The sequence below is a fragment of the Carassius carassius genome, chromosome 14, assembly GCF_963082965.1.
Source record: "Carassius carassius chromosome 14, fCarCar2.1, whole genome shotgun sequence".
NCBI lineage: Eukaryota > Metazoa > Chordata > Actinopteri > Cypriniformes > Cyprinidae > Carassius > Carassius carassius.
This window is the reverse complement of record NC_081768.1, coordinates 2,072,200-2,098,942: the sequence shown is the minus strand read 5'-3', so window position 1 is coordinate 2,098,942 and position 26,743 is coordinate 2,072,200. Positions and strand designations below refer to the sequence as shown.

General features: G+C 36.7%; 2 protein-coding genes across 4 annotated transcripts in view; one reads left to right on the top strand and one right to left on the bottom strand.

The window, feature by feature from the left end:
* LOC132156718 (egl nine homolog 1-like) overlaps nucleotides 1-26,743 on the top strand; it is a 339,835-nt gene that overhangs the window by 202,304 nt on the left and 110,788 nt on the right. The gene's annotated exons all lie outside the window — the stretch shown is intronic.
* Nucleotides 131-26,743, bottom strand: part of LOC132156713 (AT-rich interactive domain-containing protein 4B-like) — an 85,303-nt gene continuing 58,690 nt past the window's right edge. Inside the window, exons 10-24 of one of the 3 annotated variants that reach the window (XM_059565686.1) lie at nucleotides 26,473-26,549; nucleotides 25,657-25,808; nucleotides 23,552-23,624; nucleotides 23,197-23,291; nucleotides 23,022-23,119; nucleotides 21,740-21,959; nucleotides 19,767-19,975; nucleotides 10,173-10,355; nucleotides 7,908-7,992; nucleotides 7,490-7,694; nucleotides 5,649-6,812; nucleotides 3,707-3,817; nucleotides 2,238-2,405; nucleotides 2,008-2,154; nucleotides 131-932 (exon numbers count right to left, since the gene is read on the bottom strand). In XM_059565686.1, the coding sequence (XP_059421669.1) occupies nucleotides 799-932; nucleotides 2,008-2,154; nucleotides 2,238-2,405; nucleotides 3,707-3,817; nucleotides 5,649-6,812; nucleotides 7,490-7,694; nucleotides 7,908-7,992; nucleotides 10,173-10,355; nucleotides 19,767-19,975; nucleotides 21,740-21,959; nucleotides 23,022-23,119; nucleotides 23,197-23,291; nucleotides 23,552-23,624; nucleotides 25,657-25,808; nucleotides 26,473-26,549 (3,121 nt within the window). In that variant the 3' untranslated portion in view covers nucleotides 131-798. The remainder of the gene's footprint in view (nucleotides 933-2,007; nucleotides 2,155-2,237; nucleotides 2,406-3,706; nucleotides 3,818-5,648; nucleotides 6,813-7,489; nucleotides 7,695-7,907; nucleotides 7,993-10,172; nucleotides 10,356-19,766; nucleotides 19,976-21,739; nucleotides 21,960-23,021; nucleotides 23,120-23,196; nucleotides 23,292-23,551; nucleotides 23,625-25,656; nucleotides 25,809-26,472; nucleotides 26,550-26,743) is intronic. The other 2 variants (XM_059565687.1, XM_059565688.1) reach the window with 2 other exon arrangements.

The window sequence follows — 26,743 nt, the reverse complement described above, 5'->3', positions numbered from 1 at the left end:
GTTTGTTATTTTTTGTTATGAAATTGCTTAAATCTTTTCTATTCTCAATGATTATCATAAATCTCATTACAGTAATACAGTATTCATAATACATATATCAGTGTGAAAATATGAATCAGTGGTGAATCTTATTACTGTAATACAGTTTTTTTTTTGCTATATATACATATAATATGTATATAAATAATTTTAGGGTGAAATATGACCTGGACAGACTCTTGATTCCTGTTATGATTAAAAAGAAAAGCAGACATTCAGTTTCATGTGAGTTTGGGCTCTGTTATGAAACATATATCTACCCCTGGATGACAGGTTAGCCAGCACTGAGCGTTTCCCAGCATTCCTCACAAGTGCCCAAACTGTAAGGCACTGCAGCGTTGACTGACCGTCAGTGAAAGTCCATGTTTCTAAACTCTGCCGCCTCTTTAACGGCTCGGGACCGGTGGATCTGAGGGTGAACTACAGTGTTCAGTCACTGCAGATGAATTCATATTCAAAGAAAGAATCGAATATTCATAAATGGTCAAAAGTTAATGGGATCAGTTTGTAAAATGAACGGACGAACAAATAGAAATAGTCTTTGTCCTGTTGTCAAACCCGACCCACCCACAACTCTCAGAATGAAAGTGCACTTGAGTGCAATTAGCTTGCCAAGGAAACAGTTGTCGATATAAAATAGTGCTTGTTGCTGTCTGGTGGCTCTGGTTTCGTCCCGTCGCTGTGTCCGTCAGTGTCTCTGGGGTGGGCAGGGTGCTGGTTAAGTGCTCTGTGCTGCTCGCCGCCGGCGTCCCGCTGCTGTCACCTGCACTCCACAGACAGCCCCGAGGTCTGCGGTGCGCTGGACACCGTGGGCTCAGCCAGCGTCAGCATGACAGCCGCCGTCAGAGAGCTGGAGGACGGTGAGGATGAGGACGAGGACGCCGCTGCACCTGCTGGGACACAAGAGGGGTACGGGTGAGCAATCATCTTGTTCAAGCTCTTGTTCTGTCCAGGCTGGACTATTGCAGTGTTCTCCTACAGCCAGTTCTATCAAACCTTTACAATTAATCCAGAATACGGCAGCAAGATTCATTTTAAATGAGCCGAAAAGAATACACGTTAGAAATTTCCACCGGCTACCAGTAACTGCTCGCATAAAAATCAGGGTATTAATATTTACCTACAAAACCATCACTGCCTCTGCACTGCCTTCATTACTTCAGAGTGATGTGCCTCTAGAAGCTTGTGTTCGTCAAGTGAACAAATGTTATATATGTGACTTGACCCTCTAACTGTAGCACGCTCTATTCTAATTCTATTTTATCTATTTGTTGACAACCCTCTAACTCTAGTACTCTGTTCTAATTCTATTTGATCTATTTGTTGACAACCCTCTAACTCTAGTACTCCGTTCTAATTCTATTTTATCTATTTGTTGACAACCCTCTAACTCTAGTACTCTGTTCTAATTCTATTTTATCTATTTGTTGACTCAACCCTCTAACTCTAGTACTCTGTTCTAATTCTATTTTATCTATTTGTTGACTTGACCCTCTAACTGTAGCACTCTCTATTCTAATTCTATTTGATCTATTTGTTGACAACCCTCTAACTCTAGTACTCTGTTCTAATTCTATTTTATCTATTTGTTGACTTGACCCTCTAACTGTAGCACTCTCTATTCTAATTCTATTTGATCTATTTGTTGACAACCCTCTAACTCTAGTACTCTGTTCTAATTCTATTTTATCTATTTGTTGACTTGACCCTCTAACTGTAGCACTCTCTATTCTAATTCTATTTGATCTATTTGTCAACTCAACCCTCTAATTCTTGCACTCTGTTCTAATTCTATTTTATCTATTTGTTGACTTGACCCTCTAACTGTAGCACTCTCTATTCTAATTCTATTTGATCTATTTGTCAACTCAACCCTCTAATTCTTGCACTCTGTTCTAATTCTATTTGATCTATTTGTTGACTCTATAATATTGGCCAACACAAACTGAAAGAGCTGGAAGCACTCACTCTCTCTCTCTTTCTTCTTCATGCGCTTGCGTCTCCTGTCGATGGAGGCCACCTCAGATTTGAGCAGGAGGTAGTGATTCCTGATGTCCTGCAGTTTCTCCTGAAGGAACGCTATCCGCTCTAGACTGCTCATCTTCTCCAGGTCCGCTGAAGGGACAGGAGCCAGCATCAATCAGCATCAAACATTAATGTCTTCTCATTGAGAATGTGTGGCGGTCTGTGTCACTTACACATCTGGAAGCTCCACTTGCCCCGGCCGTGGGAGTGATCCGGATCGCCGTGTTTGTGGTACTTGTGGCCTGAGGGGGGCATCCGCTTCAGCTCGCTGCTGCTCTTAGATGTGGGGGATTTGGCAGTGCTCTCGCTCATACACTGGTCCTCACTGTCACTGCTGTGGGCTGCAGCGCCACCCGGAGGAGAGGAGAGACAAACGTGAAACCTCTTCATGAAAGCTCATGTGCTACATTAAACATTATACATTTGTCTTTACATTACATTCAGCAGACGATTTGTGACCCTGAACCACAAGACCAGAAATAAGAAGGTCTGTGAAAAAACAAAATCAAAAACAAGCAAAAACTATGCTTGAGTTTGATTGAAAAAAGTCTTCAGTATGTGTGAAAGTAAAGCACTTATGAAGGGCTTCCCAAACTGGGGTTTGTGCTAATAGTAATTATTAATTCAAGCTTATAATAAATAAATAATCAATTGTTAAACTATTAATAATTTTTACATTTTATAATTTAAATAATTTAACTAACATGCAAAAATTCATAAAGAAATATTTTTTTTACATAATACATTTAATAATAAATATGTAATGATAATTTATTAATATTTATAAATATAAGAATTATTTTATTTGCTGCTAAATTACTGAAATAATAAATTAATACCACAGCTGATACTAAAAAGTAAATATTTTAAGAACCACACACTTTCTATAAATGCAGTGAAAGTGGAAAAACTGCAGATTATTTTATTATTATAGTATAAAAAAAAAATTACGGCTGTATGATTTGGAAAAATAGAAAAATAATATTAAGATTCAATATGCTATCAAAATTAGGTTCAGATTTACAATATTTCAGGTTTGCTGCACTTGTTTGTAATAATAATAATTACCACTACTACCACATACAAATATAAAAGTGACTAAATAAATAAGTTAATGCTATTATAGTAGCATTTCACTGCTACTAAAAAAAATCTAAAAATTAAAAAAATTACAAACTTTTTTTCAGCTTCATTTTCGAACATTAAACAATCAAAACGTTCATTTTGATTAAAAAACAAAACAAAAAAAACAAACAAACAAAAAAACACAGAGCCTTTAAACCTTCCCATTTTTTTCTTATTACAGGTACGGGAAGATTATTGGCACATGTTAGCAAATGATGTAAAACCATAACTTCATTTGAAAACAAAATTAACATTTAAACGGAGTTACTGAAGTTGCTGAACTCATACAGCTTAAATCTCAGCTGATTTACAGAACGATGCTACACTGCTGCAGTAGACTGAAAACATGGATGCGCAGAGACACTTGAACACGCTCACATCTCTGCAGCAATAAAACACTGGAAGGACTAGAGAAGAACTGAATTACACAGGAGCTGCTTAAAGCTCTGCTGAAGCTTATCAACGCTCCACTGACATCTATGAAAAAGCTCTTCAAGCAGATGTCGATTTCTGTTACCTGGTTTGCGGTTCTTCTTGGGATGTAAGCTCAGGCTTTTATGACTGCGCTTGTGTTTCTTTGATGCTCCGCCGCCTTGAGACTCCTTGTGCCTCTTCTGACTGGATGAGGCTGTGACATGGATGAGAACTCAGTCAAAAAATGCATTTCTTGTAATGATGATGATTTTTTTTTAACTAGTAAAAAGTTCAACATGCCATATTGCCCAGCCCTAACTCATCTAAATTAAAGTTGCTGCTATCTCACAACCCTCTCATACAAGCACTTCTCAAAGCGGCTGTCTGTTGCTATTTAGTTATTGTCATAATTTTGTCACTTCAGTTTAATTTTTTACTGTGTGTGACGTAAACGTATGCACGGTTACAAAAATCGGGTGGTACATGCTTTTTTACATTTTGTCATAGTTGGGATTAACTTCAAAAGCAGTGAATGGGAGTGTACCACAAATATATTTTTTTGCATTCCCATTTGCATAATAGTGTTTATGACTTTCAATAAACTGGAAATTTTTTTTTTTTTAGAGAGACTAATAATGGCAGTCAGAAGAGAGAAAGATGTAAAATTTACCATCCCTCCTACAGAAGCTGCATTAGAAACACCCTCGCATTAGTGTTAAATTCATTTTCTTTATTTAATTTGATGCAAAGGTGATAGAAATACATAGTATATTGTTATAAATATACATTTATTAAAAAAAACTTTCTGACAAAACTTTATATTAGTGAAAAAGGTCCTCAATTACTGAAATTACACCATCTTAATTAAACTTAATTAAATTAACTTTAAATTTAAAGTTAGAATAAAAGATATAAAAGAAAGAGTTCTTTTTTATGCAAGTCTAAAGTATTCAGCTAACAGCATACTACAGAAACTAAATAATCACATGTAAAATAAAACAGCATTATCTTCACTGTAAGAATTAAACTTGCTTTGTTTCTTACTAAAGTTACAAAAGATCTTAAGTCAAGCGCAGTGAGTGATTTTCTCTGTCTTTTGTTGTTTGATACGGCAGAAGGAATATTACCTGCACTGATCTAATATACTGTTACACAGCGTTTACATTCACTTAAGTGTTTACATGAATAATCACCAAGCGCCACATTTTGACACATTTTTGCCTGAATTTGACCTTTTAGGCATGCAGTTTAAGCTAAAAGTTTAGTTTTTATGTCCATGTTCTGCTCCGTGTCGCAGCACATTCACAGAACAGCGCAAGTTCTTTCGTGCTTTTAAAAACACGCACATATCTAATTAACATTAATAAATCAAGCACATCCTATTTTGCGAAAATCATATTACATGATTTTACAGATTTGTATGTTAAGTTTGGGCTTTTATGGAGGAGCAAAACCTCACTGCTGAGGAGGGGAGGGATAGGAATGGGGCGCAATTATAGTTTTCTCAATTATTGGATTTTCATAATCGTTGGAAGCTGAAATTGAAACTCAATTTCGATTAATTGCACAGCCCTAAGTAAAGTATACTTTGGGCTTCAGAAACATGCATATGATGTAGGTTCTCAAAGTGTCACAGGCTCCCTCTAGTGGTTCGCAGAGGAATCACAAAATTAAATATAAATTAATGTTAAAATACAACAGATTTCAGTTAATTTTTATTGTTTTACTTTTAAGTACAGTACAGTTTTTATGTAACTGTCAGGTCATTTTAATTTAATCATTATTTAATATTTTATGTACCTGTATGCAAGGCCAGTGAAGTGTTAATGTTCAAACTGTGTATTTACAATGTTAAAGTAGCTGACAAGAACAATAATTCTTATTTGGAATAAAACTTGACAGAGTTGTATCTGTATAATTAGGCCTGCTACGCTGCTGTGTTTTAATGTTGGTCATTATAGTGGTACTTGGAGAGCGAAATATTTTCTGAGGTGGTACTTGGCATTAAAAGTTAAATACCCTCTGATGTAGGTGACAGCACATACCTTTATTTTTCTGCTCGCTCTCCTGCTGGCTGCAGTTGCTTATCGTGAGGCTACAGTTGCTGTTACTGTTGCACGACAGGTTTCCATCAAAAGCCTTGGAAGGGGAACCTGCCCCCTCTTCTTGAGGAATCTCCTGGATTTCTCCACCCATGCTCTCCACCTCCACCGTGCTGCTGTCGGACTCGCTGCGCCCCCCCGCTTGCTCCTCCAGCAGAGCTCCTGTTGGTGAAGAGACGGCTGGAGGACTGGTGGGCGGCGACGGCGCTCGGACCTCGGCGGGTCCTTCTCCTATGGCGGGCGACTCTGGTGTAGTCGGAGGCGTGTTGAGGACCGAGTTGGTGCCACTGCTGGGATGCTCCTGCAGCTTGTCCTCGGCGATCTCCTCGTCCCGGGAGGGTTCGACGAAGGGCTCTTCCGGAGCCGTTACGGCTGGTGGAGGCGAGTTGGCTGCCTCGGTATCAGAGTCCGAAAACAGCTCCTTTAGGGTCTTCTTGGGCCACTGAACTTGGATACTAGACCACACGTCCTTCTGGCCTTTGGTACGACAGCCAGGCGATCTTTCTTCAATCCCTGTAGATATTTTGGCTCTTTTCTCCGGGATCTCCCAGAATCCCGAACGCCCGCTTTTATTTTTATCCTTCAGTCCATTGTATTTCTTTGAAGGTGAGCCCTTGGTTTTGGGATTTCCTCTTGACTCTTCCTTGGTTTGTGGTTCTGTTGTAGGATCTGCTTCGTCTTCAGAGCTGCTACACGATTGAGCACCTCTATCCTCCACCGGACCTCGTTCTTCTAAATTTTTGGGTGAACTACTTGGCAGCCAATCGCCTCCTCTGCTGCTTCTAGTTCTGCCTTTCCCTGGGCTTTTCAAAGCACGTTCACCTTGACCTTCAGCCTTTTTTCTTCTGCCGCCGGATCCTTCGAGCTCCACCTCAAATTGGCCCTTTCTCTTGCTCATTTCGGGGCTGTTCTGGACGCTCGGCTCCTCGTCAGCGGGAGATTTGAAGGCTTCAGACGGGCTTCCGCTCTCCCAGTGCTGCGGCGTAAGCGGGCGTTCTGGAAGACCTGCTTTCCGAAGGCTCGCTCGTGCTCCTGGATGATCCTCTTCGTCGAGATCAGCGTCACCATCATCTTCTCGCTCGCTGTCGTCTGTGGAGCTTTCAGAGCCTGTGGGAAACCGAGGGATGGCACCAAAACTTTAGCTCTGCTCCAGTGCTATATTAAACAAATGAAACCGGTCTCCCACACCTTTTGGTCAATTAATGTTCATGCTATTTTTTTATTGTAGTATCACTGATATACAATAAAAGTTTTATTTTTTAATATATTTTGAAAATATTGATTGCATTTTTTATTTTAATAAGAAAAATTAATTTAGCTTTTGTAATTTTTGTCTAAATGATTTTAATTGTTTACATTTTTTTATTTATTTGTTGTTTTAGGACTTCAACTTAAAGACAACTACATGAAATAATAATAATAATAATATTTTTTCAGATAATGTTTATTTGATTACAAATATTAGAAACATTCTCTAGTTGATAAACTTGCATATACTATAACGTCCAAAAGTGTGGGGTCTGTAAGAGTTTTTAAAAAAGACGTCTCTTTTGTTCACCAAGGATGCATTTATTTGATTAAAAATACAGTAAAACAGAAATACTGTGAACTATTTTTACAACTTAAAATTGAGGATACATTAAAATTGAATTTATTTGATTTTTTTTGGTGACACTCTTTAGGAAGTCAAATTATTAATGAACACAAGGAAGTATTTTAGCATTGAAAAATTGCACACTTCTTCAAGTAAGACTTGTAATGAAGCAGTGTGAATATACAGGTACCTGGGAGGCCGTTGAGAATTGATGTGATCTCAATGGACTTGACGGGCATCTGCTGGCTTCCTTCATCGCCATACTCCTCCTTCGTGGAGAAAGCATCACTGCCGGAGTTTGGTTTGGACAATCGGTTGAAGCGGTTTTTGGGTGAAGGAAGATCCACATGGTCTGTCAATCTCTCTATTCGGTCTCTTTCTCGTTCTGCTTTATTCTGTGGTTAAACAAAAACAACAAATTAATAAAGCAACCTCTCTACATATGAATATGCATAAAAAATAAATTACAGTTTTAAAATTTGGAGTCAGCAAGATTTAATACTTCTTTTCAGCAAGGATTTATTAAATTGATCAAACTGCAAATATATACTGTTCCTTGAACTTTCCGTTCAAAGTAATAATAAAATATCATCATCAAATCTCTGTACCTTTATTTTTTTGCGGTGCTTTATTTTAGGGATGTTCTTATTGGCTGGTCTGACGATCTTATCGGCTTTGATCCACTCGTCATACCTGTTCAAAGAGAAAGACTGGTCAACATTTACTAAATAGGACTACAAAACTCAGAAAACTTTTTCTTTCGTTGCAATTGCAAGATGCAATGTACACATAATTAGATATTACACTGCACAAGTCACAACTGCAAGATATAAAATCACAATCAAGAGAACAAAAAACACTGCGACAACATGACTAATGTAAAGCAACAAAGCTGCAATGTCTTCAGAAGATCCTGCTCTGCTATTTTTATCAGAAATGTCCACGCTCAAATCCAAATCTTAGATGAAAAACCTGAGTATGTCTTGACGACGTGTTCTTGTTTTAAGTGTTGTTCATACTGACAGCTATTTGCAATGGCAAAGCAACCATAATCATTCCATGAACCTATTCAATGAGAGTTGGAAGGAAATAACAAACTCAAAACTGTGTACTTTGGTTTCATTTGGTAACTAAAAAACTGCCTTTGAGATGAATGGGAACGCTTACAGATTGAACCCCGAGTTGATGTGATCCATCTCCTCATACAGATGTCTACAAGTGTGAAAATACGTCCATTCGTCTCTGATCATCCTCTTAGATGCAAAAAAAGAAGTCAAAAAGACTTTAATGTGTCAAGTACCAAATGCACACCTGACTTATTTCTATAAACCACCAAGAAACCTTTTTCAAAGATGATAAGAGGCTTTATCAGTCTATCACTAAGATCAACATTTTCCACAAGACAACACGTGAAACTAGAAAGCACCTCCTCAATCCGACAAGTATGGAAACCAAGACGGGTTCACAAAGAAATAGTTTGATATTAGAACTAACTTCAAAAAAAATATCAAGTTTTCCAGGTTAGTGCATCAAATCTCTGACAGGAACTTGGTGGTAAACTAAACATAGATGAGCTTAAGTGCAAATTCTGCTTTGTTTTTGGACTATATAATTACTTTTGGATGGGCAGAAAGTCATATTTAAACACGTTAAAATCAAAAAAAGCTGTGGTCGGTAACTTGATGTGTCCATCAAGAAGTAATACAGCGCAGCAGCAATGTATTTTAAGTTGGCGTCAACCTGGTTACACTGACAAAGACACAATAGGATTTTTCCATTGGCTCATGGATTATTGCAGAAAACACCAACAAGAGTTTGATTCTTACACATCAACACAATCAGCTGAAGTTAAAAGCTAAACGCAGGCTATAAACGAACTACAGCAGAGTCACATGACATCAACGTGTTGAGTTGACATATCTCTATTTAAAAACATTTTCAATGAAAGTTTGAGTTAGAATAGTTTGGCAGATAAACACGAGTAGATGAGTTTTCTTGTTAGTTTGATGACGTTTAATGTCCCCGACAACCTCTGCAGTCCAGTTTAACCACTTGTTAGAAAACTGTCAAATCTTCTAAAAAACTAAAAACATCACAAGGTGGCGTTGCTGATGCAGTTTGTGTCGAGAGTAAACCGTTCACCAGTGGCCTCATTTCAGACACGAGACCAAAAACCCACTGATTTTGAGTCAAAGGAACCGGAAGTGCCAAAATGTTTCTGGGGTTTGGCCTAAAAAACAACGTGAAAATTAGATAGTATTCACAACAGACCTGATTTCAGGCTTTTACCCAAAAACCCATTCAAACACTCAATGACATCGGGATGACGGAAATCGAAGTGCTAAAATTGTTGTTTTGGGGTTTTGGCCTACAAAAACAATGTGAAAACATACCGAGATCATGTTTATGACAAACTTTATATCAGGCATTTAACCAAAAACCTGTGAAAAAAAAAAAAGACTTCAAGACCATGCTATTTTTTATGCTTTGGCCTAAAAAACATCCAAATATTTTGAGCTTGTGTTCACCACCTAATTACACATTTTGCCAAAAACCCATTGACTTGGATTGACTTGATGGATTCAGAAGTGCTAAAATTCCTTGTTCCTAGGTTTTGGCTTACAAAAACATTAAGAACATGTCTTGAGCGTTTGTCCACCACTGGCCTCATTTCAGACATTTAACCAAAAACCCACTCAAAAACCCTCTGACTTCATTGCAATGCCAATGAAAGAGCTAAAAAGCTTGCTTCTGGGTTTTGGCCTACAAAAACTCTCAATCCCCTCTGACTCCATTACCATAATCTGATTGGGTCTACCAGGTTTTTCGTAAATGCAAACAGATTAGGTGGAGCTCCCAGGGTCCTGCCTTACCTGACGTTCCAGCCACAGTAGTGCACCAGGTAGAGCACCTCTCCCCCCTCCAGGTCTGACTCTTTCACAGTGGCTTCGTACGTCTTCTGATTGCGGCCTCGCCCATACCTCACCTGCACCTTCATCCCAGGAGGGTAACACTCAAACTCCTCCCCTTCCTCCCACTCCTGACTGCTGACATCCCTGCAAGAAAGACAATTCAGTACTTCCTGTTTCCTGCCACTAGACCAACCCCCCCCCACCCCCTCGACTGCCCTCCCCCCCAAGAAAACTCCCAAAGTGAGCTCGCTGTCTCAGCCTTGTGCTTCTGAAATCTAATTATCCTCTATCATCTTTCCCTGTCGGATAAGTCTAGCAATCCTCCTGATAGGATGAGATTAATGAGGAAGACATTATGGGGTCATCAGCCGGCTGTCTGAACCTCAACCTGGAATATATCGAGAACTACTGCTTGTTTAACAGACATATTTCACCCAAAAATGAATCTTCTGTCATCAATTACTCACCCTCATGCTGTATTTCTTATGTGGAACATACCTGTTTTTTTTTCTCTGTATAATGAAAGCATATGGTGACCAGTAGCTGTCAAGCTCCAAAAAGTACAGAAATAAATAAAAGCGCTTCATACAATCTGTGCACGACATCCATGTGTTCTGAAGACAATGTATTTTGTACACTAAGCTGTTTTTACTTTCCACCCTTTAAATGTCCAAAACTGAAAGATAGAAATAACGGACTTAAAATCACTTTTTAGCTGGTTAAAATACTGTAAAAATAGTTGTCCACTACTGTTCATTCAGTTAATAAAATATGATTATTATTATTTATAGAAAAAAATACTTTTATGTTTTTTATAAATTTTTTATATTAACTACATAACTGTATACTAATTAAACATTGTATCTACATGTAAATACAGTATCCAGTTATATACAGTACAGACCAAAAGTTTGGACACACCTTCTCATTCAAAGAGTTTTCTTTATTTTCATGACTATGAAAATTGTAGAGTCACACTGAAGGCATCAAAACTATGAATTAACACATGTGGAATTATATACATAACAAAAAAGTGTGAAACAACTGAAAATATGTCATATTGTAGGTTCTTCAAAAAAAGCCACCTTTTGCTTTGATTACTGCTTTGCACACTCTTGGCATTCTCTTGATGAGCTTCAAGAGGTAGTCACCTGAAATGGTTTTCACTTCACAGGTGTGCCCTGTCAGGTTTAATAAGTGTGATTTCTTGCCTTATAAATGGGGTTGGGACCATCAGTTGTGTTGTGCAGAAGTCAGGTGGATACACAGCTGATAGTCCTACTGAATATACTGTTAGAATTTGTATTATGGCAAGAAAAAAGCAGCTAAGTACAGGAAAACGAGTGGCCATCATTACTTTAAGAAAGCAGCAGACACATCTCTAGAACAACTGTTAAGAGGAGACTGTGTGAATCAGGCCTTCATGGTAGAATATCTGCTAGGAAACCACTGCTAAAGAAAGGTAACAAGCCGAAAAAACTTGTTTGGGCTAAAGAACACAAGGAATGGACATTAGACCAGTGGAAATCAGTGCTTTGGTCTGATGAGTCCAAATTTGAGATCTTTGGCTCCAACCACCGTGTCTTTGTGCGACGCAGAAAAGGTGAACGGATGGACTCTACATGCCTTGTTCCCACCGTGAAGCATGGAGGAGGAGGTGTGATGGTGTGGGGGTGCTTTGCTGGTGACACTGTTGGGGATTTATTCAAAATTGAAGGCATACTGAACCAGCATGGCTACCACAGCATCTTGCAGCGGCATGCTATTCCATCCAGTTTGCGTTTAGTTGGACCATCATTTATTTTTCAACAGGACAATGACCCCAAACACACCTCCAGGCTGTGTAAGGGCTATTTGACCAAGAAGGAGAGTGATGGGGTGCTGCGCCAGATGACCTGGCCTCCATAGTCACCGGACCTGAACCCAATCGAGATGGTTTGGGGTGAGCTGGACCGCAGACAGAAGGCAAAAGGGCCAACAAGTGCTAAGCATCTCTGGGAACTCCTTCAAGACTGTTGGAAGTAGAGGTCGACCAATATATCGGGCCGATATTTGTCATTATTTAATATATCGGCATCGGCCGATATCCGTGTTTAGTAGCGCCGATTTAAAGTCAGGCACGTCGGCGGGCAGCCCCGTGTTATTGGTGTGGTGGAAAGTGCTGCTGCTGCCACTGCATGTGAAGCACCCCAAGCCAAAACTTTTGGAAGATTCAACAACAGTCCTGGGAGATAAAGGTAGTCAGAGAATTTCACTCTGTAAATGGGGTGGAGAAGTTGGCAGCTCTAACAAACACTGCAGCGTGACATTTGTACAGAAGCATGGTTTGATGCAGACAATAACCAGTTTTCCATCAAACTCATTTGTATTTAGGGATGTCAATATTCGATAATTTCCATGATCGATCGTTGTTTAAATTAACGATCAATTAATAACCTTAATGCTGCAAAATGCGTCTGCAGCGGTATTATTATTATTATGTGCAAAAGCCACTTGGAAAAAAAAGCTTTCTCACCCGAATTAAAGGGGTTTTAGTCTGAATAAAATGCTAGTAGCAGGACTGTAAAATGAATAGATGTGATTATGATCATTTGATAAAATGAAGAGAGCGCGCCATACGTTGGAGATCATTTTACTTTGTTGACTGTTTCTCGTCAAGGAGAACGCTGAATGCGCCTCGTTAAATGGTTTCGTGGTGCTTGTTGTATTTTAAAACGCAAACTGCAATGTTTTCAAATGACACTATAGTAGTGTTGCAACGGATCATCATTGATCCGTGATCCGTTCGGATCAATATCTTAAGTTCGGCACACACGTGACCCGCGGATTGATTTATGAAAAAAAAAAAAAAAAAAAAAGCTGCAGATTTTCAGTCCACACTCAGTGGTCATGGCGAGCGGAGGAACGGAGGAGCTTGAACGCCCCGTGCATTTTGGCTTCCCTGTCAGATATAATGATGAAGGAAAGAAATTAGAGTGTAAAATCGTGACGGTGCGTACAGCCACATTACGACATCCCATCGCACACCCACTTTCATCTAAAAGATTGTGCCAGATCTTTATGAACAGGAGGAGAAACTAGTTGTGGATGAACTATCCCGAGCATCCTCTGTTGCGCTCACGACAGACGGGTGACGATAACTGCTCACCATCACAGCAGACAGGGAGATGAGAAGTCCGGCTATTATGTTAAAAAGAAGATATTATGCCATGTGCACTTTAAGTTGATTTCATATATTTTAATTTAATAATTTAATGTTAATTAAAAAACTTATGTTTATTTGTCTTGGCCTTTTTTTTTTATGCTGATCCAAAAAATGATCCGATCCATACGAGGACGAGCGAGCGCGGGTTTGAATAGATGTATTTGGAGGTTATTGCTCACTCTGTCTCGTTCTGATACTTATTCTTATATACATATTCGCAATGTATCTGAATGTTAAACTATCATATATATATATTTTTATTTTTTTTATATATATAAACTAAACGGGAAAGATCTTCACATGAGCAAAAACGTCCTTGGCATAACAGCAGAGTGGACCGGTATACTACGGTCTATTTAAACTGACCAGTGTAACCTTTTTAATGTTTGGTTGACTGTACTTTATTTTAATAATGAACAGACTGCGATGTAAGTTTGAAATTAGAATGCACTTTAGATGTTCGGTTTCATTTATACCAAACACAAATGTTGCTGGTTGCTAGTGTGTTTGCAGCACTAATGTTATTTATTTTTTATATATTTCATTTTTTATATTTTTCAGTTTAATTTATTTTTATTTCTAAAATTGTATTTATTTAAATGTATATTTAAGTTTACATTTATGCTCCAAAAAACTTGATAAATGCTCTAAAACTTTTATGTAAATGATTGTTTTTTTCCTCGTCATGACGTATTTTTGGACTGATGCGACTTATACTCGGGTGTGACTTATAGTCTGAAAAATACGGTGTATTATATATATATATATATATATATATATATATATAAAACCTGTTTTATATATTTAATACTTGGTCAGTTTATTGATTTGTTTGGTTAACTTTGGATACACAAAATTAAGATTCGAGAGATGGTTCAAGTCAGTGCTCAATAAATGATGATAAGTTTAGAAATGTTGTGCATCCACTTATTATTAGTGCAACATTTTAGCATGCAAATGAAGGGGAAACTTCAAGATATCTGCCCTAAAAATCGGCAGCACATATCGGCCATCGGCTGACCCGGACCTCTAAACATCGGCTATAGAAAAACCCATATCGGTCAATCTCTTGTTGGAAGACCATTTCAGGTGACTACCTCTTGAAGCTCATCAAGAGAATGCCAAGAGTGTGCAAAGCAGTAATCAAAGCAAAAGGTGGCTACTTTGTAGAACCTACAATATGACATATTTTCAGTTGTTTCACACTTTTTTGTTATGTATATAATTCCACATGTGTTAATTCATAGTTTTGATGCCTTCAGTGTGAATCTTAGATAGTCATGAAAATAAAGAAAACTCTTTGAATGAGAAGGTGTCCAAACTTTTGGTCTGTACTGTATTATATATATATATATATATATATATATATATATATATTAGTGATGCACCGAAATGAAAATTCTGCGCCGAAACCGAAAATTTAGGATGCACTTGGCCGAAAACCGAAACTGAAGCCGAAAATGGCTTCTTTTAAAAACGTATATATATATTGCTTGGATTTAATGGATCTGAATTGAAAAATCACCATATAATAATCAAATTTGTATTAACAGTTACATAACAAAACATAAAATATTTTTTACAATAAATATAAATAATAATTATTCTTCAAGTTTTATGTTCCATCAAATAAAATAGTTTTTTTAAAATTGTGCAAAAAAATCCACAATTTTGGAGATTTTTGCAGAACAACTGTTACATATTGCAACTTTGGTGTCCTCTCGTATAGGGCGGTCACTTTTGTGGAAAAAAAATCCTGTTCGATTTTTGAGACGTAGGCAAAGTGTTCATTGAATCGTTAGTAAATTGCCCATATTTGGCGTTGATCCGTTTTTCAACGCCAAATATGGGCAAATCCACCGACAACTAAACAGGCATTAGGGCGAACGTAAAGAGGGCGCTTGAGACGCGCACAAGTCAGCAATGTGGACTGCCATAACATCAATGAACAACATTACTGAAGGCTACATTGATATTATGCACTAATAGGCTCTGTGTGTGTGTGTGTGTGTGTGTGTGTCAGAACCTGCAGTTGCTGTGTGACGCGCGTTCGCTGCGAGCGTATAGTGACGAGCTGGACGCGCTCCGAGAGAAGGCCGTTAAAATCGATTCCCTGTTTTCGTTTTCGAAACTTGTGTTGGTTGGTCCGATCGATTGTGCAGCTTTTGTGACAAGCTTTTTTTGATTGTGACAGCCCTTTGACATGCTTAATCTTTGATAGGCAGACGCGTGATAACAGCTCGACCGTGAGTGAAACCTAAGCGCTTGCGCACGGATGGGAGGGGCGGGTGGCATTCATTTTCGGTTTACGTTTTCGGCTGTTTTTTTTATTTCGGCCCGAAACCGATAATGCCATTTCGGCCGAAAATTTTCGGTGGCCGAAATTTCGGTGCACCCCTAATATATATATATATATATATATATATATATATATATATATATATATATATTATTAAAAAAAATTTAATGATTTTTTTTTAAATATATACATAATTAACAGATGTTTTACCATTAACTAATTATGTTTTTATTTATTGTTGCAAATACACAGAATACATAAAAATATAAAACATTAATAAATAACTGGAGACTGGTGAAACATCTACAATAATACCATGAAATATTATCAATTAATATATGCTGCTTGTAAAAAGTGCACAGCATTTTTTTAAATGCCCGTAAATGCAGAAAGATGCATTTTGGTCTACTAGTAGGGACTGACTATTCCTGCTAACCAGCCAAACACTGAATGACATAAAGAGCTTAAAATTACCTTTATGGTGTTTTTGGTCTTTTTTGGAGCTTGACAGCATGAACATTCTGTTAAACGTCTCTAGTGTCCCACAGAAGTCAGTCAGTCATATGGCTTTTGACCAACATGACGGTGAGTAAATGAGTTTTCTAAGCTTAAAGATATTTCAAATGTGACTTTGAACTTGAGTTCAGGATGAGTGCGTGTGACAGGGAAAGGGTCAGAGTGCAGCGAGAGGCACAGCGAAGCTCAGCAAGGGGCAAATCACAATCACGTTAGAGAGCAGAGAGGAAGCCACATTACACAGTTAGCACACTGAACCCTACCGCTATGACTACATCGTGAGGATAGCTCTACCAAGAGACAACCCTGGTTAGGTAGCAGCAGACAACTCAACTAGTGATGCAACGACTGAGCTGGGACTAGGCAGGACCCTGGTTCCACATGGTTATTTGATTCACTTGGAGCAAAACAAAACAGAAAATGGAGAGAGGAAGCATCATTGGAAAACCACCATTGCAGGATGATCATTGAGACGGCGGCGAAAAGCATCTACGAAGACCAGCTAACTCAAGAAGACTGGATTAGTTAGGCAAGTTTAATAATTCAAGTTGAGTCAATGCAACCAGATTTAATTTCTGAACTAAAGACCAGCAGTAGAGGAGGGAATCGTTAGAAATGTAATGGTTGTGGTTTCATTTTGGTTCTGGCTTCTTAAAGTAGTAGTTCATTCAAAAACTAAAATATGCTGGAAATGTGTTCACTCTCAGATCATTCAAGATGTAGATGAGTTTGTTTCTTCATCAGATTTGGAGAAATTGCATCAGTGTCTCATCAATGGATGCTCTGCAGTGAATGGGTGCCGTCAGAATGAGAGTCTAAACAGCTGATAATAACATCACAATAATAATCCACAGCACTCCAGTCCATCAGTTAACATCCGGAGAAGACAAAAAAGATGTGCGTTTGTGAAAAACATATCCATCATTAACGCGTTTTTTTATTTTTTTTATTGATATTAACGCTTCCTCCAATGTAAAAGTCATCTGGTCTGAATCAGGAGAGAAATCTGCACAGATCCAGAACTGTTTACAAGCCAAAACAGCTCTAAACAAATATGTGCCTGTATTTTAATGTGAGAGACAACAGGAGATGCACTTTTTCACTGAAGGAAGTGTTGTCAAAGATTATGGACTCATATTTTGGCCAGAGGTGATGTTTCATCTTTTGTCTTCTCCAGATGTTAACTGATGGACTGGAGCACTGTGGATAATTGTGATGTTTTTATCAGCTGTTTGGACTCTCATTCTGACGGCACCCATTCACTGCAGAGCATCCAGTGATGACACACTGATGCAATGCTACATTTCTCCAAATCTGATGAAGAAACTCATCTACATTTTGGATGGCTTGAGGGTGAGCATATTTTCAGCAAATTTTTATTTTTGGGTGAACTATCCCTTTAATGATTTCTTGATTCTGTTAGTGCTATTCAGTTAGCTCAGAGTTCAACATGACAAAACATCTGCAAGTAAGTAAAGTAAGCCATTAAACCAAATCAGTTCTAGAGCTTATAAGATGAAGAACCATTTATGAGACAATAACAGAACAATAGTCTTATAGAATTCCATTACACTTTTAAAAACTAAAAGTTCTTTGAAGAACTTTGAAAGTGTTCTTTACACTAAGAAAAAAGGTTCCGAGGAATTCACTCGAAGGTTCTTTGGGGAACCAGAAATGGTTCTTCTGTGGCTTTGCTGCAGAAACCCCCTTTGGTACCTTTATTTTTAAGTGTTTTTTTCTTTTTTTTCTTTGGAGACTAGAACAGCTTCTGGATTCCCAACCCTAACCAGACACAAATCTCCGATGATCTCAGCTTCAGGGTCTGTTCTCATCCACAGAACATCTCACAACATCACAGCAGAACACTAAAGGCATGATATGAGAGAGCAGGAAGCGTCAGGAAACACTTTAAACAGCCAAGGGCAGCAGTGGTTGAGCTCAACTAGTCAGTCCATCGCTTCAAAGTCACACCTGAAGAGTGGAAAACAAACCTAAAACACTCAAATCAGAGATTTGACTAGAAAACAGTGCTGGAATCATTCAGATTCAACCTCCGCTTCTACTGACCTTTTTTTGCATTAAAGTGGCATTAAATTGATCAAAAGTGACAGTAAAAGATTTTATAATGTTACAAAAACTTTTCATTTCAAAAAAACTTTCCATTTTTCTGTGAATCCTGAAAAATAAAATGTTTCAGTTTCCACAGAAATATTGATCAGCACAACTGTTTCCAACATTGATAATAATCAGAAATGTTTCCTGAGCAGTAAATCATCATATTATTCTGATTTCTGAAGATCATGTGACACTGAAGACTGGAGGAATGATGCTGAAAATATTGGAATAAATTACAGTTTAAAATATATTAAACTACAAAAGTTTTTTTTATTGTAGTAATATTTCAAAAATTTTACTGTATTTTTGATCACATAAATCTAGGTGAGAAAAAGACACTTTATTTATTTTTTTTTTATGTAAAAGCTTTGTCTACCTGGTTTTGAATCTTATTGGTAAGAACTTCAATCTGATGGGATGTAATGGCTGTTTTTATTCCGTCACAAGCTGGCTGTGATATAGTGGCTGTAATGTGTTATATTCTGTAACAAAAGTTACAGAAAAAATTCACAGGAATTGTGTCACATGATACAGATCATTTAAATATTTTCAAACAGACAGAGGATGAATAAATTGTGTGCCACGGAAAATAAGAACTGAGATTTTTGGGTTGATACATTTTCAAAGTAAAACAACCTGCCATTGGGAAAAAAGGGGTAGAGAGAGAAAGCAAGCTAAAAAGAGCAAATGCTTCGGCCAACATGCAGTTTCATTAAAGCCTTCAACGTCTCATCCGTCCTGCTCAACATCCACAAATAAAATCAGTGCAATATTTTCACTAAAACTGAGGTTTACCATTTGTTTGAGTGCTTTCATGATCGATTAATGTAATCATTCCATCCTTAACAACTTTTTTCTATATTTCTCACTCAATCTTCCTTAGTTTGGTCTTCTGTAGAGCTGCTTATAGCTAAATTCAACTCGTTTCATAATTGATGAACTTTACATTTATAGAACTGAATTGAGCTGAATACTGTTTTTACAGCTTCTTTACAGCACGATCTGAATTTGTCTCATATTTGAAGTACTTTGCATCACTGATTCTGTTATTTTCCTGTTTATTTCAGAGAAGCCACTTCGAAACGATCTGCATTGTATAAAAGGGTTATAGAAATACTCTCATCTGTTTTTCTGCAATAACAAAATCTCCAACACAGGCTCGTTGGAAATACGTGCATCTACCTACATTTCTGCAAAACTCAAAAATGTACGTATACATACGAATCAGGTGGAAATAAACACTAGAGGCAGTAAAACTCCCATTCACATTCCAATGTGGATTTTGATTTTAAAATAGATGAATAATCGATTTTTTTATTTTTTTTTGACAGCCCTACTTCAGAGATCCACATGCACCATTGCTCAGACAGGAAGCACTGTTGCTCAGACAGGAAGTGAGGAGGGTTTAGGTTGCACCTACCCTGACAGATCTTTGTTATGGTGTTCCTCACACGGTTCCTCCTTCACGCTCTCAGTGACGGGACTCTGCGCTGTCGCGATGCACTCTTCAGCCTCCTCTTTCGTATAGTTCTCCTCTTCATCAGCGTGATTATCCTCCTCCTCCTCCTCATGTAAGCTGCTGATGTCCTCTTTATCTTCACACGGCGCTGTAGATTCTGCATCCTCCTCCTGAGATCAAATAACACATCATTCTCACCCATATGTTCTTGCAATTAATATTATTTGACCCTAATTAAACTCTGCCTTCGCTTCATTTGTAAATGCTTTTTTCATTGTTGTTGTTGTTTCAGCAGCGTGACTTATAAATATACATGAGGTCAGACAATCCTGCTGAGAGATTAAATAAACAGCTGAAGATACTGGCTGTGCTTCAAATGTAATAGTAGTGTACTGCTAGTGTACATGCAAATGAACACACATAATAAAAACCTGAGATACTAACAGAAATACTGATATAATTCATAAAAAAACAGCTACTGAATCACATTAAATGAACACTAAATACATTTTGTCAAGCTACATAGTCAAAAAAATATATAAATATTTATATATACACACACATCTATTGTGTGTGTGTGTGTGTGTGTGTAAGGGCTGGCAACATTAAATTAAAAAAAATAAAAATAACGTGATACGTTAAAATAATTTAACATAATTAACGCAAAATTACTGCAGCACAATTTCTATTGTAATCCTTTAACCCAATGATGCTTTGCTTGCGATCAGATCATTTTAAGGTGCACGAGTAAAGTCTTGATGGATGGAGACTGTACAGTACAGTAAGCACTCGTGAGTCCGTTTTATTAATGCATGGATGAGTGTTCTTCCTTCATATGTGCTTATATCATTTGGTTTCTTTAGTGTCCTTTTGGAGTTTCAAAGTGTCCTTTTTGGAAAGACATCTACATTTATCTTGAAGAAAGCTAGCAGAAAATACAGATTTTTTTTAAATCTCCCTTCAATCTTTTGGTTTAGTTTGCTGGATATAACAAATGATGACAAAATAAACATTTGGAACCAGATAAATACACTTAATTTCATGAAGAAAAAGTGTGTGATTAATTCGATTAAAAATGTTAATCGATTGACAGCCCTAATATTATATATATATATATATATATATATATATATATATATATATATAAATAACACTTTTGATGTTATTAAACTTTTGTTCATATAGCAGTACTTTTTTATTTTTTATATCATATTTATTGTGGTATTTTTGCATTTTCAGATACATAAACAGTACAATCAGAAGACAGGACAAAATACAACTACACAAACAAAAACAAAAACAAACAAACAACTCCTTCAATTAAATTCAGTTTAGCAGATAACCACATCACCAAATAAAGGCAAAGGGGTTCAAGTTATTGCACAATGTGGCATCATAGACAAGGTGAAATAATATTGTAATAATAACAATTATATGATATATAGCAGTACTTTTAAATGAAAAAGTGCACCATACACTACTTTAGAATGTATTATTCATTTTGTATATAACAACGCAATTTAATCGCAGACAATCATGTGATTAATCACGATTAAAACATTTAATCGTTGCCCAGCACTATATAAATTCACATTTTAATCCAGCTTAACAACAATTATTAACCATTCATATATCTTTGTATAAATCAAATATAAATATAAATAGAATATGTATTTAAAAATATGTATAACGTGTGTGTCTGTATATATATATATATATATATATGAATATATTATGATATGAGGAAATATGAGGACATTCCCCTCTATTATGTAAAGTGCTTTGAGTGCCCAGAAAAAGCGCTATATCAATGTAAGCAATTATATATATATATATATGTGTGTGTGTGTGTGTGTATAACATTTTTCACGTAGAAGATAATTGGTGTATTCAAAGCATGTGTCATATCACGCTTCAGTGCGATGTTTCAGTACCTTGGCCACATGCTGCACACTGGAGGTCTCTGCTTCTTTGAGGGCTTTCTCTTCTTCTTCTGTGCTGGATGTGCTTAAAGAGACAGCGTTTCCACTAATGGCTGTTTCCTCCACGCTCACCTCGCTCTTCGAGCTCGTCTTCTCGGCCGTTTTATACGGCAGATCCATGCGGAACGTGATTCCCGTGGAGGCGCAGAAGTCCTCAAAGCCACACAGATACCTGCAGGAGGTTCAACAACACACATTACCACGTCACATGACGCTGCTCCATGGTAAAACTATAGTCGACTTATCACTGCACCTTTACCCACCTCATCGGTTGTTTGCACATGACTTCACTGATGATGCACAAAATGCAGCTGGAGGGCAGGAAGTGTTTTTTTTTCTTTTTGAGTTGTTTATGGATGCTCAAATCGGCCAAACCGAGAAACCACAAGGAGCTTTTATTGTGTAGGAAAACACGCTGTTCATAAGTGGGAAAAGTTTAAGAAACTGTCCTCCAGCTGCATTTTGCGCGTCATCAAAATCACGTGATTGCAAACAACATATTGCTGACAGGTATATCAATAACAAATTGACAATAAGAGTCTTTAGATGATCTGATCAATTTAGTTAAAAAAATAATCAGTAATAAAAAAATAAATAAGCATGAAACTTTGAAATTGTGGTGGCGCTATATAGGCTTTGAGCAAAGCAGAGTTATTTTACATTTATTTATATACTATTGCAGTTTTTATTAAATATTTTGAAATGGTATTTATACTTTTATAATTTAAGTTTTAATTTGTTGCAATTTGTAATTGACTTTTGCACTTTTCAAAATGTATTCTCAGTGATATTTTTTTTTAAATGCTATTAGTTGAATTAATTTGTAATTATTTTAATTTAATGAAATTTTTATATTTTGCATATTTTATGTCCAGTTTGTAATAAGTGCTTCAGCGTAATCTAAATGAAAAATATATATGTCGCCTTGACAAATAACTGAATTTAAGTTTATCTAATATATATATATTTTTTATGTCCATGTAGTAATTGATGCTTCTTAAACAAAAAAATACATAAATGTTGCCAATGAAAAAGTTTTTTTATTTTATTTAATTAAGCTTTAGCTCAATGAACAAAACTGTTGTAAACAACAATAATAACCCTAGATAGAAGAGTGTTCTGCACTAAGAGACAGAACAGATGCATTCAGTGCTTGTTCTCCTCAAATGTTTTACAGCGAGCAGCTCACGGTTCGCTGTCACTGTCTTCAGGGGCTTATGAAGGATGAACGTACTTCCTGTAGGCACACTTGACGTTGTAACCTGCTGCGGAGTTGAGCACGGGGATGCCCAGATCCTGATACACCTGTTTCCAGACAGATCCGCTCTCGATCTGAAACACAGAGAGGAACACGAGTCTAAGCTGACGCAGACGGAGCAGAAGACTGAGTTAAATGAAAGAAAACTCACATTGTTGAATCCTCCGAGCTTCTGCACCAGCCTGTAGAGTTTAAAAAGATTGAGATTCCTGTAGCCCAGCACCGGGCGCTTATTGATCGGAGTCCCTGAGCAGAACAGTAAAGAAACCCCTTAAACACTAATGCATTCGGCAGATGCTTTAGACAAAGTGACTTTTGAGATATGCATATCATCAAGCACTCCACTTCCAGTCACTGAAATACAATAAAATAAAAAATACTTGATGAAATTAACTAAAAAAAAAAAAACGTTGAGGCACTAAAATTACTAAAACTGAAATGAAAATGAAAGCTTTATGAAAATACTACGACAGCATAAAAAATTATACTGAAGTAACACTGCTCACCTCTGTCCTCCATAAATTTGTAAAGCTGCTGCAGGAAGTTGTCCTTCTCTTCTGGGAACGGCTCTACTTCCTCCTGCGTACAGGAAGCACAAACACTGAGAGTTGGGTGTCATTCAAAGACGCATTAAAAAAAAACTGAGCGACTGACCAAAAGAAGTTAACTGCACTGAAGCTACTTAAGAGGACAATATCTTTCATTATACACTTCTGTTTAAAAGTTTATGGTTAGAAAGATGGTCTCTCTCGCTCATCAAGGATGCATTTATTTGATCAAAAATAGAGTTGAAATTATGACTTTTTTTACAACTTAATATAAGTGTTTTCTATTTGAATATATTGTAAGATGCAATTTATTGTTTGGTATTTTCAGCATCATTCCTCCCGACTTCAGTGTCACATGATCTTCAGAAATCAGAATAATATGATGCTTAAGAAACATTTCTGATTATTATCAATGTTGAAAACGGTCGTGCTACTTCATAGCTTTACGATACAGTCTTTAGTAACATTATAAAATGTTATATTGACTTTTAATCAATTTAATGCATCCTTACCTAATAAAATGTAATTCTTTAAAAACAAAAAAACAAAAAAAAAAACAGACTCCAAACAGCAACATATGAAGACAGAACTAAAACAAAAACTAACTAATAGCACAAACAAGACAAAGCAAAAACACCTCAATCCAAATAACGAAGCTGAAACCAGGGATAAATAATAAGGTTTAACTAATTATTCTGATGCTCAATGCAAGCATACAATGACAGGCGAGGGCTTAAATGATTCAGTATGGTTTTTTTGAAAGAATCAATTAAATGAACTGATTTGCTTAAATGAATCAGAGCTCCAGTGATTCATTTGCAAGAGAGAACAAGCAGCTGGTTTTTGCAGAATTGGTAAAGCTGCACATAATAGGACATAACGCATGAGCCATGTACTGTTTGGCTGCTACTTGTAGTCAAAAATAGCTTGTGTCTGGCCGTGGAGTGTTTTTCCTCTGTAATCTAGTTTATGTAACTCTGACTGCACACACACACACACACACACACACACGTCAGAGAACAGTGAAACATGTCATCTCATGCACAAGCTGTTCATTTATCACGCCACTTAAACTCTAAAGCTCAATAAATGAAGCTGTAAGAGCGTTTCTATATCAGCTCACGCCAACATTAACATTAGATTCCCCTTCAATCAGATTCAGTGTTTATGGACACTTGTTTCACACAACAGAAGAAAAATAAATCTGATCTTACAATTCAGACTTTTCCCCCTCAGAATTGTGAGTTTACATATCGCAAAATTAATATTTTCTGCCAAAAATTTTTTTTAATAATAGTTAATAGCTTGCAATTCTGACATTTTTTCTCAGACTTCATTCTGAGTTTAATTAAATTTTGTTTTTACCACAATAAAAGCTAATTTTTACTTTTATGTCAAAATTCTGACCTTTTTCCTCCGTTCTAACTTTTTTCCTTGCTATTTTCTTCTCATAATTCATTAGTGTTTTTGTCTACCACAGAATAAACAAAGCTAATTGCTACTTTTTATTACTTTTTATTTTATACTCTTTTTATGCAATCGCAGGATTACATCTTGCAATCCTATTTTCTGTCAAAATTATGAGTTTTTTTATCTTGAAATTCTGTTGTTTTTAAATTTTGAATTTGTATTGTAAAAAAATATATATATATTTTTTAATGTATAGATAATTAAGTTTTTCTTACAATTAGGTGAAAATACTTTTTCCACATAATTCACTAGGTTTTTTTTGTGATACCAAAATCAACAAAAAAAGATACGTTTTACCCTCATAATTGTGAACTCACAACTGTTTTTTTTTTTTGCCACAAAATTTAAGGTAACATTTTTACTAACAATTCCGAGGTTATATCTCACAAATTATCTCAGGAAATTGCAAGTTTACACCTCATAATTACAATTCTATCTAAGTTTCTATCTTGCAATTTTGAGTTTATATCTTATATCTGACAGAAAAGTGAGATCAAAAATCTGAGTTTTTTATCAGGTGGCTAAAACAAGCTTCCATAGATCTTGAATATTTCAAAGTGCACATGCTTTATGATTACACATGCTGTTGTCACCTCTTCCTCCTCGCTGCTGGCCTCTTCCTCTTGTTCCTCCTCCTCCTCTTCCTCATCCTCCTCCTCACTGCTGGAGCTTTCATCCTTCACCTCTGTCCTCCAGGTGTTGGGCACAGTGCCGTTACGCTGGAAAGCCCACGCTGCATCTAACGCTGTGACACACACAAACACACACACACACACACACACAGAGAATGAGCTGCCTGTGTCTGGAAATCCCTCTTTGGTCTGTCATTTTTTCCCACTTTCAACTTTCCGGCCGACCACTTCTTCAGAGGCCTTGGTTTAGGAAGTATTTTCACATTCTTTCTTTCCATAGGGAATTCAATAAAGTATTTAAAAATCAGAAAAAAAGAAAAATACAAGACACAAGACTCTGTACTTCACAGCTTTAAAGGGGGAACTACCTATCAGTTATCTAACAGTTATCTAAACTACAATCCCATGAAGCTTTGCAAATGACAATCAAATTGGAGAAGTATAAAAATAATTGATTTATAGATGCTGATTATGTATTTATGAAACACAAAAATACACACACACACTTTGTCTTTTTTTTTTTATAGTAAAAAAAAAAAACAAGAGAGAAATAACTTGCATTGTGCATAAGTCACATTTTATTATTATATCAAGGGAAAAAAATGATTTTTATATTATAATATTTTTGTTAATATTTTGAATTAGATTTTATTTTTGTATTTTCCTGTGTTTTCATTTAAATTTTGCTTAAGGTTTCAATAATTTTGGTGTGTATTTTTTGTCATTTTTATTGGTATTTTATAATTGATATATGCCCTGAATCCCACTTGTTCTCACCTGTTTTGAGTCCTGCATCCGTTTTAGGAGCTTTCTCTTCGTCCAGCGATCGAATGTCTTTCCGCAAAACGGTGTAACTATAAGATCAAACACAACACAGTCATCTTTGAGTCTTTTACCGATCCTAACAACACACTGCTGTACAGAAGCCATTACGCTTGACATTTAATAGCTTACAAAAACATGAATCAACTACTTTAAGAATTTATTCCAGACAGCCACCAAATCAGCATCGTCACACTGCTTCTTAAAACACACACAGAAACATAAC